This window comes from Dermacentor andersoni, chromosome 2 (genome assembly GCF_023375885.2).
Source record: "Dermacentor andersoni chromosome 2, qqDerAnde1_hic_scaffold, whole genome shotgun sequence".
Classification (NCBI taxonomy): Eukaryota; Metazoa; Arthropoda; class Arachnida; order Ixodida; family Ixodidae; genus Dermacentor; species Dermacentor andersoni.
The window spans coordinates 141696270-141709700 of record NC_092815.1 but is presented as its reverse complement, the minus strand read 5'-3'; the positions used below and the strand labels follow the sequence as shown (position 1 = coordinate 141709700).

At 46.5% G+C, this 13431-nt stretch overlaps 1 protein-coding gene across 1 annotated transcript; it reads right to left on the bottom strand.

The window, feature by feature from the left end:
* Positions 1–3799: 3799 nt before the first annotated feature.
* On the bottom strand, positions 3800–7887 carry LOC129387458 (uncharacterized). Its single transcript, XM_055076381.2, has 3 exons — positions 7727–7887; positions 6034–6159; positions 3800–4101 (listed from the first exon to the last, which is right to left on the bottom strand). Exons 1-3 carry the CDS (start codon positions 7817–7819, stop codon positions 3910–3912), a joined length of 411 nt encoding a protein of 136 aa, XP_054932356.1. The 5' UTR covers positions 7820–7887; the 3' UTR covers positions 3800–3909.
* Between the last annotated feature and the right edge of the window lie 5544 nt (positions 7888–13431).

The window sequence follows — 13431 nt, the reverse complement described above, 5'->3', positions numbered from 1 at the left end:
TGAGTTCCTATAAGCCAAAGTAACATTTTTCAGGCTTGATGGTGAGGTTGGCCTTGCGTATTGCGGTAAGAACACTTCGTAGCCGGGTGAGATGTTCATCGAACGTGCTGGAAAACACACCAACGTCGTCTATGTACACTAGACGCGTCTGCCACTTTAGTCCAACGAGTAAAGTGTCCATCATTCGTTGGAACGTAGCAGGAGCGGAACAGAGACCGAAAGGCAGCACTTAAAATTCGTACAGCCCATCGGGAGTCACGAAGGCGGTTTTTTCCCGGTCACGCTCGTCCACTTCGATTTGCCAGTAGCCTGACTTTAGGTCTAACGAAGTAAAGAACTGAGCATGACGCAGACGGTCCAAAGCGTCATCGATCCGTGGCAGGGGATAAACGTCGCGTTTGGTGACTCGGTTAAGCCGTCTGTAGTCAACGCAGAAGCGGAGTGTGTTGTCTTTCTTTTTTACTAGTACGACAGGCGATGCCCACGGACTTGTCGACGGCTGAATGACGTCATCCTTTAGCATTTCTTGAAGTTGACGCTTAATCGCCTCCCGCTCCATAGGTGACACGCGATACGGATGCTGACGAACAGGCCGCGCCGACTCCTCTGTAACTATCCGGTGTTGCGTAACGGAAGTGCACTGGACTTTGGATTCCGTGGAAAAACAGCCGGAGGATTCTGTCAGTAGGCCCAGCAGCTGATCCTTCTGGACATCTGCTAAGTCAGCATTAATGTGGACGCGGGTATTCAGGCTGGCGTGAGTTGTTGCGTCCGGTGAAGTCACTTGTAACGTGCCGCTATCGGAGAAGTCAGCAATTTCGTTCAGGAATGCCACAGCTGTACCTTGAGGGACGTGCTGATACTCATGGCTGAAGTTTGTCAACAAAACTTGCGAGCACTTATGCTGTATTCGAACAAGGCCCCGGGCGATGCAGATGTGTTTTTCAAGCAGCAGCGGGATATTTGCCTCGGCAATACCCTCATAGCCGTCGAATGCGTCGCAGATGACGAGGGTCAATACGCTGCTCCTTGGCGGCACCGTGATGTTCTCGTCAACAATCCTCAAGGCGTTGACATACGTGTCGTCAGTGCTGCTCCCTGCTAAGGCCTGCGCCGTCGAAAACGTTACCCGCGACTTTTGTAAGTTGATCACAGCTCCATTAGCCTGCAGAAAGTCCATTCCCAGAATTAGGTCCCTCGAGCAGCTTGGGAGGATAACAAAATCTCCGAGGTACGTAAACCCACGAATGCTCACTCGCGCTGTGCATCTCCCTACCGGGGTTAGCAGATGGCCTCCTGCAGTTTGAATCTGCGACCCTGTCCACTCGGTAGAAACTTTCTTCAGCTTGCAGGCAAGGTCCATGCTCATAACTGAGGTGTCCGCTCCACTGTCGATTAACGCCGTTATTTCTTCGTCGTCTATGGTGACGGGAATGTTCGACGTTACTACCTCTCGTAAGGTGTTCGACTCCGTCTGTACGTCTGCGTCGTTCTGTTTTCGTCGTTGTCGTCGTAGTGGAGGATATTGCGTACGGTCGTCGTCAGCGGCCTCACCTCCGGAGGTCGCTGAACTCAGTTTTCCCGACCCGCCGGGCTAGGCGAGCGGCGTCTCAGAGCGCCGCGAGTAAAAGCTTGGCTTGGTGATGGTGACCTGTAACGAGCAGGAGACGACGAATGGGGCTCCGGCCATCGCTGATCATCATTGCAACGATTTGTGACGAAACTCTATTTCCGGCGGCCGCTCACCAGGTCGTGGACGAGGTGCATTCGGCGAGAATCCACGAAGCCCCAGATGACGATAAGGACACATTCTGTAGATGTGCCCGGCTTCGCCACAATGAAAACAAAGGGTTTTGTAGTCTGTGGTGCGCCAGACGTCGCTCTTCCTAGTTCTTGCTTCGGCGACGTGCGTTGGGCTGCGAGGCGGCCTGAAGCTTACGTCCATTTGTTGAGTGGGGTGTACCATGCTGCACGCACTTGAGGGTGGAGGACGGCGTACTGCTTCAGCGTAACTCATTTCGGCGTGCGGTACCTGCTGTGGTGCCTCGTACTGTCCAGGAATATGGACGGCCTGTCGGACCTCGGCGCGCACCATTTCCGCAATGTAAAGTTGTCCCACAGGGGCAGTGGTCGTCTGCATCTTCTGCAGTTCCTCCTTGACGACAGCCCTGATGAGTTCTCGCAAGGCGCCAACGTCGTTACCGAGGGTAACGGCAGAGAGCTCCCTTGAAATCACGGCGTCGCGGTTGTTTTGCCTGGCCCGCTGTTGAAGGGCCTTTTCCATAGTACTGGCTTCGTCATGGAACTCTGCAAGTGTCGTCGGCGGATTTCGAATTAGGCCAGCAAAGATTTCCTCTTTGACGCCGCGCATGAGATGGCGCACCTTCTTTGTTTCAGTCATCAAAGGGTCCGCACGTCTGAAAAGCCGATTCATGTCTTCTACGTACGCAGTCACTCGCTCATTCGGGCCTTGAATTCTTGCCTCCAACGCTAACTCCGCTCTCTCCTTCCTGTCCGCCCTGGCGAAGGCATTGAGGAAGTGCCTACGAAATTCTTCCCATGACGTCAGTGTCGCCTCGTGGTTCTCAAACCATGCTTTCGCGGAATCTTCAAGAGCGAAGTACACGTAACATAGCTTACGCTCGTGGTTCCAGTCGTTGAGGTTGGCAACCCGGTCAAAATGGTCAAGCCAGTCATCGGCGTCCTCTGAAGCACTTCCGTGGAACAGATTCGGCGTCCGGATGTGATTGACGACAACGTGCGATGCTGCAGGAGTGGCAGGAGGTGGTTGGGTCGTCATTCTAGTTCGTTCAGGTAGCAGACCGTGCTGTGGCTGGAGTCCCTAGAGGCGTCGGCTGGCACGTACGTGCACAGGGGTAAGCTCGGTTGAACTACTCGCCGGGCTTAGGTCTGGGGTATGCTCCGGAGATCTTAACATCGACCGTACCCAGCACATCCACCAGAAATGTCACCCAGCTATGACAACTAAAACAGTTTAGCACCGACAGATTGAGAAAAAACGTCTGCCTTTAGCGATGGCTGGTCCTCGGAGAGCAAGCGCGCAACCACGAACTTCGTCGTTCTCGCCTTAAGGGTCCCGTGTCAACACGTGCAAACCTATTCCGCGTCAATATCACGAAGGGGCAATGACGATGATGAAATGACCACGACGGCATCACAAAGAGCAGGCACATAGTGTCCCAAACTGGCAGACAACTCGGGCCACTGGATGATCCTCTTAAAAGCACAGCACAGCACAGCACAGCACAGCACAGCACAGCACAGCACAGCACAGCACTACACAACACAGACAGACAGACAGACAGACAGACAGACAGACAGACAGACAGACAGACAGACAGACAGACAGACAGACAGACAGACAGACAGACAGACAGACAGACAGACAGACAGACAGAGACAGACAGACGGACGGACGGACGGACGGACGGACGGACGGACGCCTATTCGTTGTAGACATCAACCACAGCAAGAATAGTACAGGCGTTTGCGGGGTTTTTCACATGAATCATTCCCATATTTGCAGCCATTATGTATCTTAGAGATAAATAGTATGGATTTTTAACTTCAATTGAAAGCTTTAAAGTTACAGAAAATGCACCCTACGTACGTGTTCAATGCTCTACGCTAGCGATGACACCTGCCATCCTGAGTGTCCTAGAGTGTTGTCCACCAATTTAAGCCCGACAGAAATAGGAATGTCATAAGACGTGCCCAATCATCCATGTGTCTTATTCGCGTATTTGACTTTTAGTTAGGACAAAGCGGTACGATTGCATCCTCTCGAAAGGTCACTTGATTGGTTCTCTTTCAATAACGCACCATCAGAAGCAACGGCTACATAGGAAGCCTAATAAGAAACACATTTGCCGTGTGCTGCAAATGTGGCTATGAAAACTTTAAAAGTTCGTCCTTTGTTTCCTTCGTAAAACCGAATGGTCTGACCGCGCAGGGAACGTTTTTCCTTCTGTTGGCGTTGAAGAAGCTTATCTTGCTCTGCAGCTCCATGTCGTAGCGCTCCATAATGAACGCCACGGGCGACACCCTCGCATGTTTCAGTTGCCTCAGAATGAGGTACACCTGCAGCAAATAAAGAAAACCAATCAGGAAACAGCGTGAATGCCGACACGCAAATGGGTGCTTGTAAGATTTTATTACAACAACGCACCTCGGCCATCGCTCGCCGTAGAGGGAAAAAAATATTCAAGAAAAGGCGATCTTTTTTCTCAAAATGATAATGATGCCGAAAGATAAGTAGCAACTAACCACAACCAAAAGTTTTTTTCATGCCTTGTGGAGTGATTTTCGCCTCTCCAGGTAGTCACTTGCGAGTGTGCTGATGGCCAGGATTTCGGAAATTGTCCCTTCAGACATCTGTCGAACTTCACCGCAGTGCACCAGCGAAGTGTAGTTGGCAGCAGATAAAAAAAAAAAATATTTCAGAAGGCGGCTGGAACTTCAGAAAAAGGTACGCCTTGATTACCATGCGCATTTACGGCGCTTCTTTGTAACGTAATTCCTGCGTTGCAACAGAATTTTGATCATGATTAGAGCGGCGCTATAACGCGACAGGGAAGTTATGACTAAGTGCGGTAAATTCGCACGTTCTTAGGAAGGTGTATCCCCTCGCCGTTGCTGACCGAAAGCTGTTGAAATTCCTGCGGCCTTTTGAAATATCATTTTCAAAAATTTTGCCCATTGAGTTACGGTGGTGCATTGCGGTGAAGTTCTCCAAATGGCCGCAGGAGTATTGTCCAGGATTCCTGGGTATGGCTGTTAAATGAGCTGGGTTTCGCCTCTGACTTCATAGGTTTCATTGACTCTTGATTCTAGAAAGTTCACGTGTGTTATTGTTAATTTTGATAATTTTCAACACGGAAAAAAAATAACGTTCTTTGAACGGCGTCGGCGTTTATATACGTATAAAATTGTTTCTCTCTTTCTTTTGCAGAAGGTGACTGTAAATGCCTTAAAACGACTCCACATGCAGATTTGTGATAAGTCTTGCGGCCACTTTGATTGCGCTTTACTGATAAAATTGCAGTTCAGTCAAATTTGTTTTGCTGTCTGCGCCCTTCATGTCTGTTCATTCAGATGTCACTGGTAATTCTTGGTGCATGGTGACGTGCTGCCTTCTAGTGGTAAGTACATTTGATGCAACCATTGCCATAACACGATGACACTACTTTGTGCGCCCACAAACGTGACGACACTGCAGAGGGGGGAAATGTTGCAGAAATGGCTGTGAAAAGCGGATTACCAGAAGCTCGACTAAATTTGAGTAAAATACTAGATTCGAAAGATCCTCAAGCTATTTCTCACGCATCAGTTCTCTGATTTCGCGCGTCGTATCACAAGCTGCACAGTGTGGAAAGAATTTTCAGCAGAAACGAACATCCGTTCGACTTCTGTTGCGTTTGTTAAACGTGGTCACATATGCAACTTGTTCAATAATATCATATTCGATCATCGCGATAACGTTTACTTCATGCTAAAGCTTGCTCAGACATTCCAATCGCTTATGTTGCTGTGACGAATGTAATCCTAGAGAGAAGGACTTGGGATGAAATTGGCACGACGCACTCGATGTTTCTTGCCCTTTTACTTTCAACTATTTGTTAGTACTTTCAAACCGGTTAAGTTCACTTTTTTTATACTATAGCGCATATTGCTTCTAGATATAACATTGATATGTGTTTAATAATATCCTTCGCCAAAGGTAATTGACGACATTTTGTCATTATCTGACTTTTTTAAAAGGTCGCTTAATGTTTGAAACTGGTGCGTGGCGTAACACGCTGCTTGAACAAAAAGCCTCTATAACTCAAACCGCAAGCCGCCGTGTAGGAAATAAAAGCAGATCTAGCCGTTGTCGACATTGTATTGTCAGGAAATGGTATTTCTCGTCACTACTACCCCAGCTTTGAAAAAAATACTTAATTGCTAGCAGATTGCCTTTGAATCCTGCCTAGCTCTGCTGGGCTTAGACTGAGTAGCGCCGCTTCAACCCACCTTGCTTGCGAAAGTTTGCTCCACTTCGAAGAAAATGTCTTCTGTCAGGTTAACGTCGCCTGCATAACGCCTCGTCATGGCTGAGTAGTGATGACATTGGATATGGCCAGCAGGTATTGTGCAAAACTGCGAGCACATGAGGATGCAAATTTCTGCGGTTGGTCACTTTTCTTTCAATAGAACGCATGTCGCAACAAATTTGCATTTTATTCGAATGGCACGGATGCAAAAAGAAGCATAACGGTTTACGTTACGGGCTTGATAAGCCAGAAAAAAAAAAACCGTACATAACATAACTCAAGTAGAGCAATCTGTTCGCCGACCAAGTACACAATCCTGCCAAGTTTCGAGAAGCATTATCAGAACATGCTAAGCAGGCACGAGGAATCGGCGGAACGTTTCAGTTTTACTTTGTTTCAGCCACAGAGTGCAAAAGTGATATTGGCATCAAATAAGTTTAACGTGCACACCTATTCGTCGAACCAGAAATTCCTAGATAATTCTATACTATTACACGTAACAAATGCCAATTACTTCACTTCTTTTTGTTGGAATGTTCGCCAGCGACCAGCTTCTCAATGGCTCAAGGCCATTCAGAAGCTGGTCGCTCATCGCAGTAATACGCGTGGTAAATGCAAGCATTTTACTAATAATTATGAATATCTTCTGCGCTTAGGAATTAAAAGTACTTCTAGAATTTATAATTCCACAGGAACATTGATGGTACATTTCCGGAAGTACCACCGTTTCATGGTGAAATACTGTGTTGGCGATACTCCAAGAATAACAAGAATAATTCAGTTATGTACCTTACGATATGGTGCGCTTTTACTAGCGATATCCACGTGTCACCCACATTTAGGCAGTTAGACATTCCATTCTTTCTGCACCTTTTACTACAGATACGAAGGTGACGAAATATGACTAGCTGAGTGAACTGATTGACCCTGACTGGGTAAACAAGGCAAACTCCTGAAAACGGAGGCGCGTTTTGTACCTGACAGTTTATTGAAAGCCATTATTTGTCTTAGTTGGTGACGTTTGTAAAACATATTGCATATAACGAACAAACAACTTTTAGGAAGGCCTTAGCATATGAGCTCAATGTTTTGTTGAATTGGTTTCTACTCGTCAGAACTTGTTTGAGGAAGCCAATCTTTGTAAGAGGATTTGCTCGAATTACAATTTTTCTAGTTATTCCTGTTTAGTAAAGTATATAATGACTCTAGAAGTTTGCATACAGACCATGGCCAAGAACAAACCTGTATTGTGCAACATATTAGTACCCATTTCACACATTTCTACATTTTGGTAGGAAAAAGACTGGTGATGACGGCAGGCAATTCAGTATTCTCAAGCTTTACTTGATCATTGAGAACACAGCCACAATTTTTCTAATAAGGTTTCCACTGCACTATCCCATTGGCAGCAAGACCTCGCTGAAAATCATCTATCACTATTACTCAGTGCAGTACTTTCGACCGAAAGACTCCCATGAGCCTGTTCGAAATAAAAGCTGACTGATTCATAAGCTTGCAGCATTTCGCGAATGTTTCTAGATTTACCATGAGCGCAACTGTCGCGTAAAACACGTAGGAGTTACACTTCTCTTAGGGTTAACATCCAACAGTCACAGTTTCTTGCTGAAACAAGGCTAATCAGCGAAGGAAATAACACTGAATAGCGCACTTACATGCGTCAGGTTCAGAGGAATGTCGACGCAGCTGACTCGAGTCTGGAAAGTTGTCACGGTGTTTTTCGGGCACTGCTTTGCCATCAGGGTCATCGATAGTGCCACTGATTTGTTGCCGACCTGTCTGCTCAATGGTTGTATCAAATCACGGTCTATGACTGCACTCTGTAAAATAAAACGCACCTCTGTGCTTGCGGCCTATTGACGAAAACAATAACTATACTTCGTAAACGCGCTTTTATTCAAATGAAGCGCATGATGCAACATGCGACTACTGTATTCTATTTTTCAGTTACTATAATCTTCTCGAACCCTTATTTCACCTAAAAAGACGCCTTTATATGCTGTAACAACCACGAGAGAAAACACTAGACATCGTTATTTATTACAGAACAAGCAAACTCAAGTGGTTGGTAAGTGCTATCTGTTGCTTCTTCCAGTTTGAGGCCTAATTTGCATGAACGCTTATGCATATTACAACCGCGAGTTGAATCTTTCGTAAACGAAGACGCACAGAACTAATGAACGGTGTGTTATAGAGAGATAAAATTTGTAATATGGCAACAATCATGGTGTAGGAAGCTTCTTTGAAATGACGCCCAAACAAGGTTACAGAGAGCTAAATCATGTTTTTTTTTACATATACGGAAGATTATGGCCAAAATGCGCGTAAAGCTTAAGACAATAATAAATGGGCTTGTTGATAAATGGTTCACAGTTGTGTAAGCAGTTCCATGCACCTTCTTAGGGTATGCTGCGAGGCTATCGGCATGTTTCGAATAAAACGTGTCTGGTCTAATCATTTCGCTTGACCCTACTCGAGTAGAAAAAGAGGTCACAATATACTGATGCTCATCTGTTTAAGCAAACGAGACTCCTTGTTATATTCCCTGAAAAGGCTCAATGCGTGTAACAGTAAATCCTAGAAATGATGACTTTTCATATATTTAAAAAGCTCTGGCGACAGATTAGTACAAAATCTATCATACACATTGACTCGTGTTCATGTTTATCTTCTTCGCGTTACCGCTTTTCACCGTCAAAGAAATGTTATCGCTCAGGGCGAGACGTGGCCGCGTGTGTCGTAATTTTATCGAATTTTGTCGATCGCTCTATCCGTTGTCTGTTGTCGCTGCGCCTTGTGTAATCCGATTGCATGCATGCGCGACTCTAACAGTGTAGAACTATCTGAAAGACACGCGGGCACCAGCGAATACTCTCGAATGTTCGACGACTCATGTATAAAAGCTGACGCGCTTGACCCACTGATCAGATTTCGACGGTCGCCGACTGTGTTCACCGCTATCGTTGTGCTTTAAGAGTAGCCTATTTTTGTGGGCACAGGTTGCCCAATAAAAGATATTATCGTCATTCAGTGTATTGCTACTCTGTTCTTTGCCGTCTTTAGTACGTGACATTTGGTGGAGGTGCTTTGCGTTCATCTACGGGAAGCCCCGGAAAAAGCCGTGAGCTAAGCCCGAACTGGGAAGACAATACCAACGTCGCCAAGAACCAGCCAGGTAGCCACAGGCTGCAAGGGCTGCCCCCGGAGCACGGACTTTTGCCTGAGATGACCAGGACATTCATCGCCAAGTCAACCCCAATGGCAGCCCAAGCGTCCCCCATCGCGCTGCAACAGCCCACAGAGCCACCGATCGTCATTTGAAGAAGCCCATAACTGGCTGGAAACATGAACGGGTCGCTGCATTCAACAACTGGAACTCCGACGACAAGCAACGGCATCTGTACTTCGCTTTAAAGGACGCCGCCACGACCTGGTTTCGGAACCGGGAGTCAACCCTGACTACGTGGGACCTGTTGCGTGACGGCTTCTTGCAGACCATCAAAAGCGCGTTTCACGAGCAAGGATAAAACTTGTCTGGCCACCTCATATCGCCTCAACCCACTCGGGAAGAACAAGAAGTCACAATACAGTGATGCTCGTCTTTTTAAGAACACGCGACGGAAATTTATTTTCCCTGAAAATTCTCTATGCGTGTAATAATAAATCCTAGAAATGACGACTGTTCCTATATTCAAACAACTGTGGTGACCGATTAGTGCGAAATCTATCACACATGTGTTGATGCTTGATAAGGTATAGCTGTTTTGTTTACTTTATCGCATCAGTCCGTTTACTGCAGTTCCAGCTTGAGACATCTAAAAAACAAATGTTAAATACGCACAGTAAAAACTCACCAAGTTCTCTTCGCTCATTTTCTTCGAATAGAAGTTGTCGAAGTAAAGGTGTGTGAACGTGCGACTGATTCCTGACACTCGGTACACGAAGGTGATCGAGGGTTTGCTGTTGGTGCAAAAGGCTACATCAAATAAAAGGTATCCGCTATCATGTCTAAGAAGACAACAGAAACCCCTATGGAGTTGTCTAATTATGCGAAAGCATGCCCCCAAACTTTAGTTGGCGTGCCCCCAAAGTAATTTGCCGCATACTCAATCTTCATTTGGCCAACCCCCAGATATCGGATTGGCTAGTCCAAAATTTTAAGTTGGCCCACCCACAAATTTAAGCTGGCTCACCCCTTTTTCGATTTCCCCATCCCCAAATTAACGTTCACGCACTCCGAAGCTTTAGTTGGCGTATCCCACATTTCAAGTTGGCCCACCCTCAAATTTCATGTTGGCCCACCCCAATATTAATGTTGGCACACCTCCAAATTGCAATTTGCCACACCACCAAGTTTCATTGGCCCATCCCTACTATAAGCTTCCCCGTGCATTTGAACAGTAGGCCTATTTATGAATTTTCTCCGTTTGTATTAATTACTCTTGCTTAAATTATTTACACTATTTAATGACTAAATCTCTTGGCAAAGTATGAATTTTTGTGGAGATACAAGGCATTACACTTTTCGCGCGGTGAGGCTGGGGGACTCGCCATAGGATGATTAAAAAACATAAAATTGTCTTGCACACCCCCTTAGCACATTCCACTATTAGGAAATTAACTGAACCTACATAGGAACACTGCACATTTAACTGCGCATCGGCGCGAACGCTTCTAGTGACGGTGAGTGCGTCTGTGTCAGAAGAGCGGCCGCTCTCACAGCGTTGACAATGCTTAGCTTGGTGGTATGCGTATCGCCACGCGCAGTGTTATTAAAAAGTTGTCTACATTGTAACCGGTCCCAGTGGAAGTCACAACTGCTGCATTGTTGTACGCAGCAATGTACCTACAGCACCACAGTCTAGAGCAAGTTTTACTCTTTCCTATTCATGCATTTAGCATAAAATTTATGTGGGAGTTACGACTTCGCGCCGATTTCACAACGACTCATGCCGCGCAGGGCGTGATGCTGAACGCCCGCTCATTAAAAGAAGCCAAACTCAGTTAAACATTTTTACTCTTACGCTCGCAGCAGTTATTTGCAATAACATAATATACTTGTGAATTGGGCTAGCGACAGTAAATGGCAAAGGCCGTGGTCTTAGTCACCTTACTGATTAGTTTTCGTAGTTTGCACGCCGTATACTGAAGCGGAGAGGATCAATTTGAACATGCTCTTCCTACCTGGCCACATCCAGCATCATGGCACTCAAAGCTGAACGATTTCCAGCGAAGACGTCGTACCTTATAATGCCATGGTACGGGTGAATTTCATCGGATAGGATCTGCGTTTGAGACACATAAAGAATTGGCTAAGCAACATTGTTTGCACTATCTCATTGTCACATCATGCTGCTTGTGGTCGTATCACACAATATAGACGTCACAAATGAATGCTATAGGCACAGTTGTTGAGAGTATCCTACTTACACCTGACTAAGCTTAAGAAGCAAACTCAAGTTGGCTAGTTAGTAGAAGTGAAAATTAAGAAAGAAAGCAAACAATATGAACACGACAAAACGGGAGACAAGGGATTACTTGTTTGTCTTGTTTTTTTTTTCACCTTTTCTGATTTTCGCAGATTAACCAAATGTTATGAAACGACAACTTCCTCAGACTGCCACCCTTTAGGCGGTAGTGCTTTGAAAACAACAGCGCGGAGAACGGCGCGGAAAAGAAACCCATGAAAACAGCTCTCTGGCTCTCATTAAGGGTGCGAATATAAAACTGAAAGCGAGCACTGTTGCCGTGGGGTTTTTTTTTTTTCTTGTGCCGATGCGCTACTAGATATGACACATTAATAAAAGCTGCATAAATTTTGAGACTTGTCCAGTATTGCTTGCTTGGTTCGGCTGTGTCATCATTTTCCCTTATTTTCGCTTACTTTCTTTTATCACCTTATGCGCGTCTACCCATGGCCTTTCCAGTGGCAAAGAATGCTTACTTTGTAGCAGGCAACTGTCAGGTTTTCTCGCCGCATCCGGCCCCTTGAATGCCATCGTACCAATTGAGCAGGAAGACCGGGCACGAGCGCGCCTCGACAGAGCGGAGCGGTGTAAAGGGCACAACAGCTTCAGCAGTAGCACGTGATGCGTTGCGTGAGTGGAGAGTGCATCGCCGCGGTGACATGCAACCCTCGCTGTCGCTCTCGCAAGCCTGTGTTATGCGCGCGCCCCTTGACAACGCAGGCTCTCGCCTGCGTCCTGACTGCGCCTCGGTAAGGGCCAATGAAAACACGCTAAGCGTCTATACGCGCTCGCTTGCCCGCGAGGTGTTCACAACTCGAAGGACGCTCAGCAAAGTTCAGTTGGACATTGGGCCACCCCAAAATCCCAAGTTGGCCTACACCCAAATTTAAAGTTGGCCCGCTCACGTATTTAAGTTAGCCCACCCCCAAATTTCAATTGGCCCACGCCCATACTTCAACTTGGTGCAACCCCAAATTGGCCCGCCCCCATATTTCAAGTTGGCCCAGCCGAAATTTACCTCGGCCACCTCCAAATTTCACATCGGCCCACCCCCAGATATGATTTGGCTCAACCGCACATTTCAACTTGGCCCACCTCCAAATTTCAAGTTTGTCCATTCCCAAATTTATGTTGGCCCACCCCTACTCTAAGCACCGCCGTGCATTCTTTTAATTAGCTCTATGTATCTCTGCGGGTATTCTCATTTCAGCGAAGTTTTTGCCTTAAATTGTTCCTGATCGCTTAAAAGCTACCAATCGTGAACATATAAACTACAATAACGATGAAATGTTTTAAATTTGCAGATTACACATTTTGGTGCAGATACAAGGCATTACACTTTTTTCGTGACATATCAGGAGAGCTCGCGATAGAATGCGTATGCATTATTACAAAGTGTGTCATGAAGTTGAACACATACACTTTGGGTGCACATCTTTAATCGTGAATGCTTCGGCAGAAGCTCTCGAATGCGCCACTTCAGCGTTATGAAGAACACAAACACCACCGATAGTTTCGAGATAGCTTTCCTTATCAGGGTATTCCTTATGTCCACTGCACGACGAAGGTCTCTCCCAGCTCTTGTCTTGCGAAATTGACTCTTGTCTTGCGAAAGTGATTCCAACTTATGCCTTCAGATTTTCTAACTTCATCGCACGACCTAAATTTCTTCCATCCTAGGACTCGCTTGTCTTTTCTTGAAACCCATTTTATAACTATATTTTCACCTAACCCGGATGCGGGAGCCGCCGGGGACCTTCTCCGTAGGGGTCGCCGCCGCTGGGAGGCGGCTATCAAAAGTTCAGAGCTGGCAGACCAGCTCTGGGCCGTACGGCAAGCCGAAGATGCCGCCCGAGTCCAAGAACTTCGAGCCGCCACCTGAGGCCACCACA

Excerpts from the sequence above, each read along its gene's own strand:
- LOC129387458 (XM_055076381.2), bottom strand. The coding sequence starts at position 7,819 with ATGACCCTGATGGCAAAGCAGTGCCCGAAAAACACCGTGACAACTTTC. Across the intron at positions 6,160-7,726 it reads TTCCTCTGAACCTGACGCAT|TTTTGCACAATACCTGCTGG; the intron begins GTAAGTGCGCTA and ends ATGTGCTCGCAG. Across the intron at positions 4,102-6,033 it reads AGCAAACTTTCGCAAGCAAG|GTGTACCTCATTCTGAGGCA; the intron begins GTGGGTTGAAGC and ends TATTTGCTGCAG.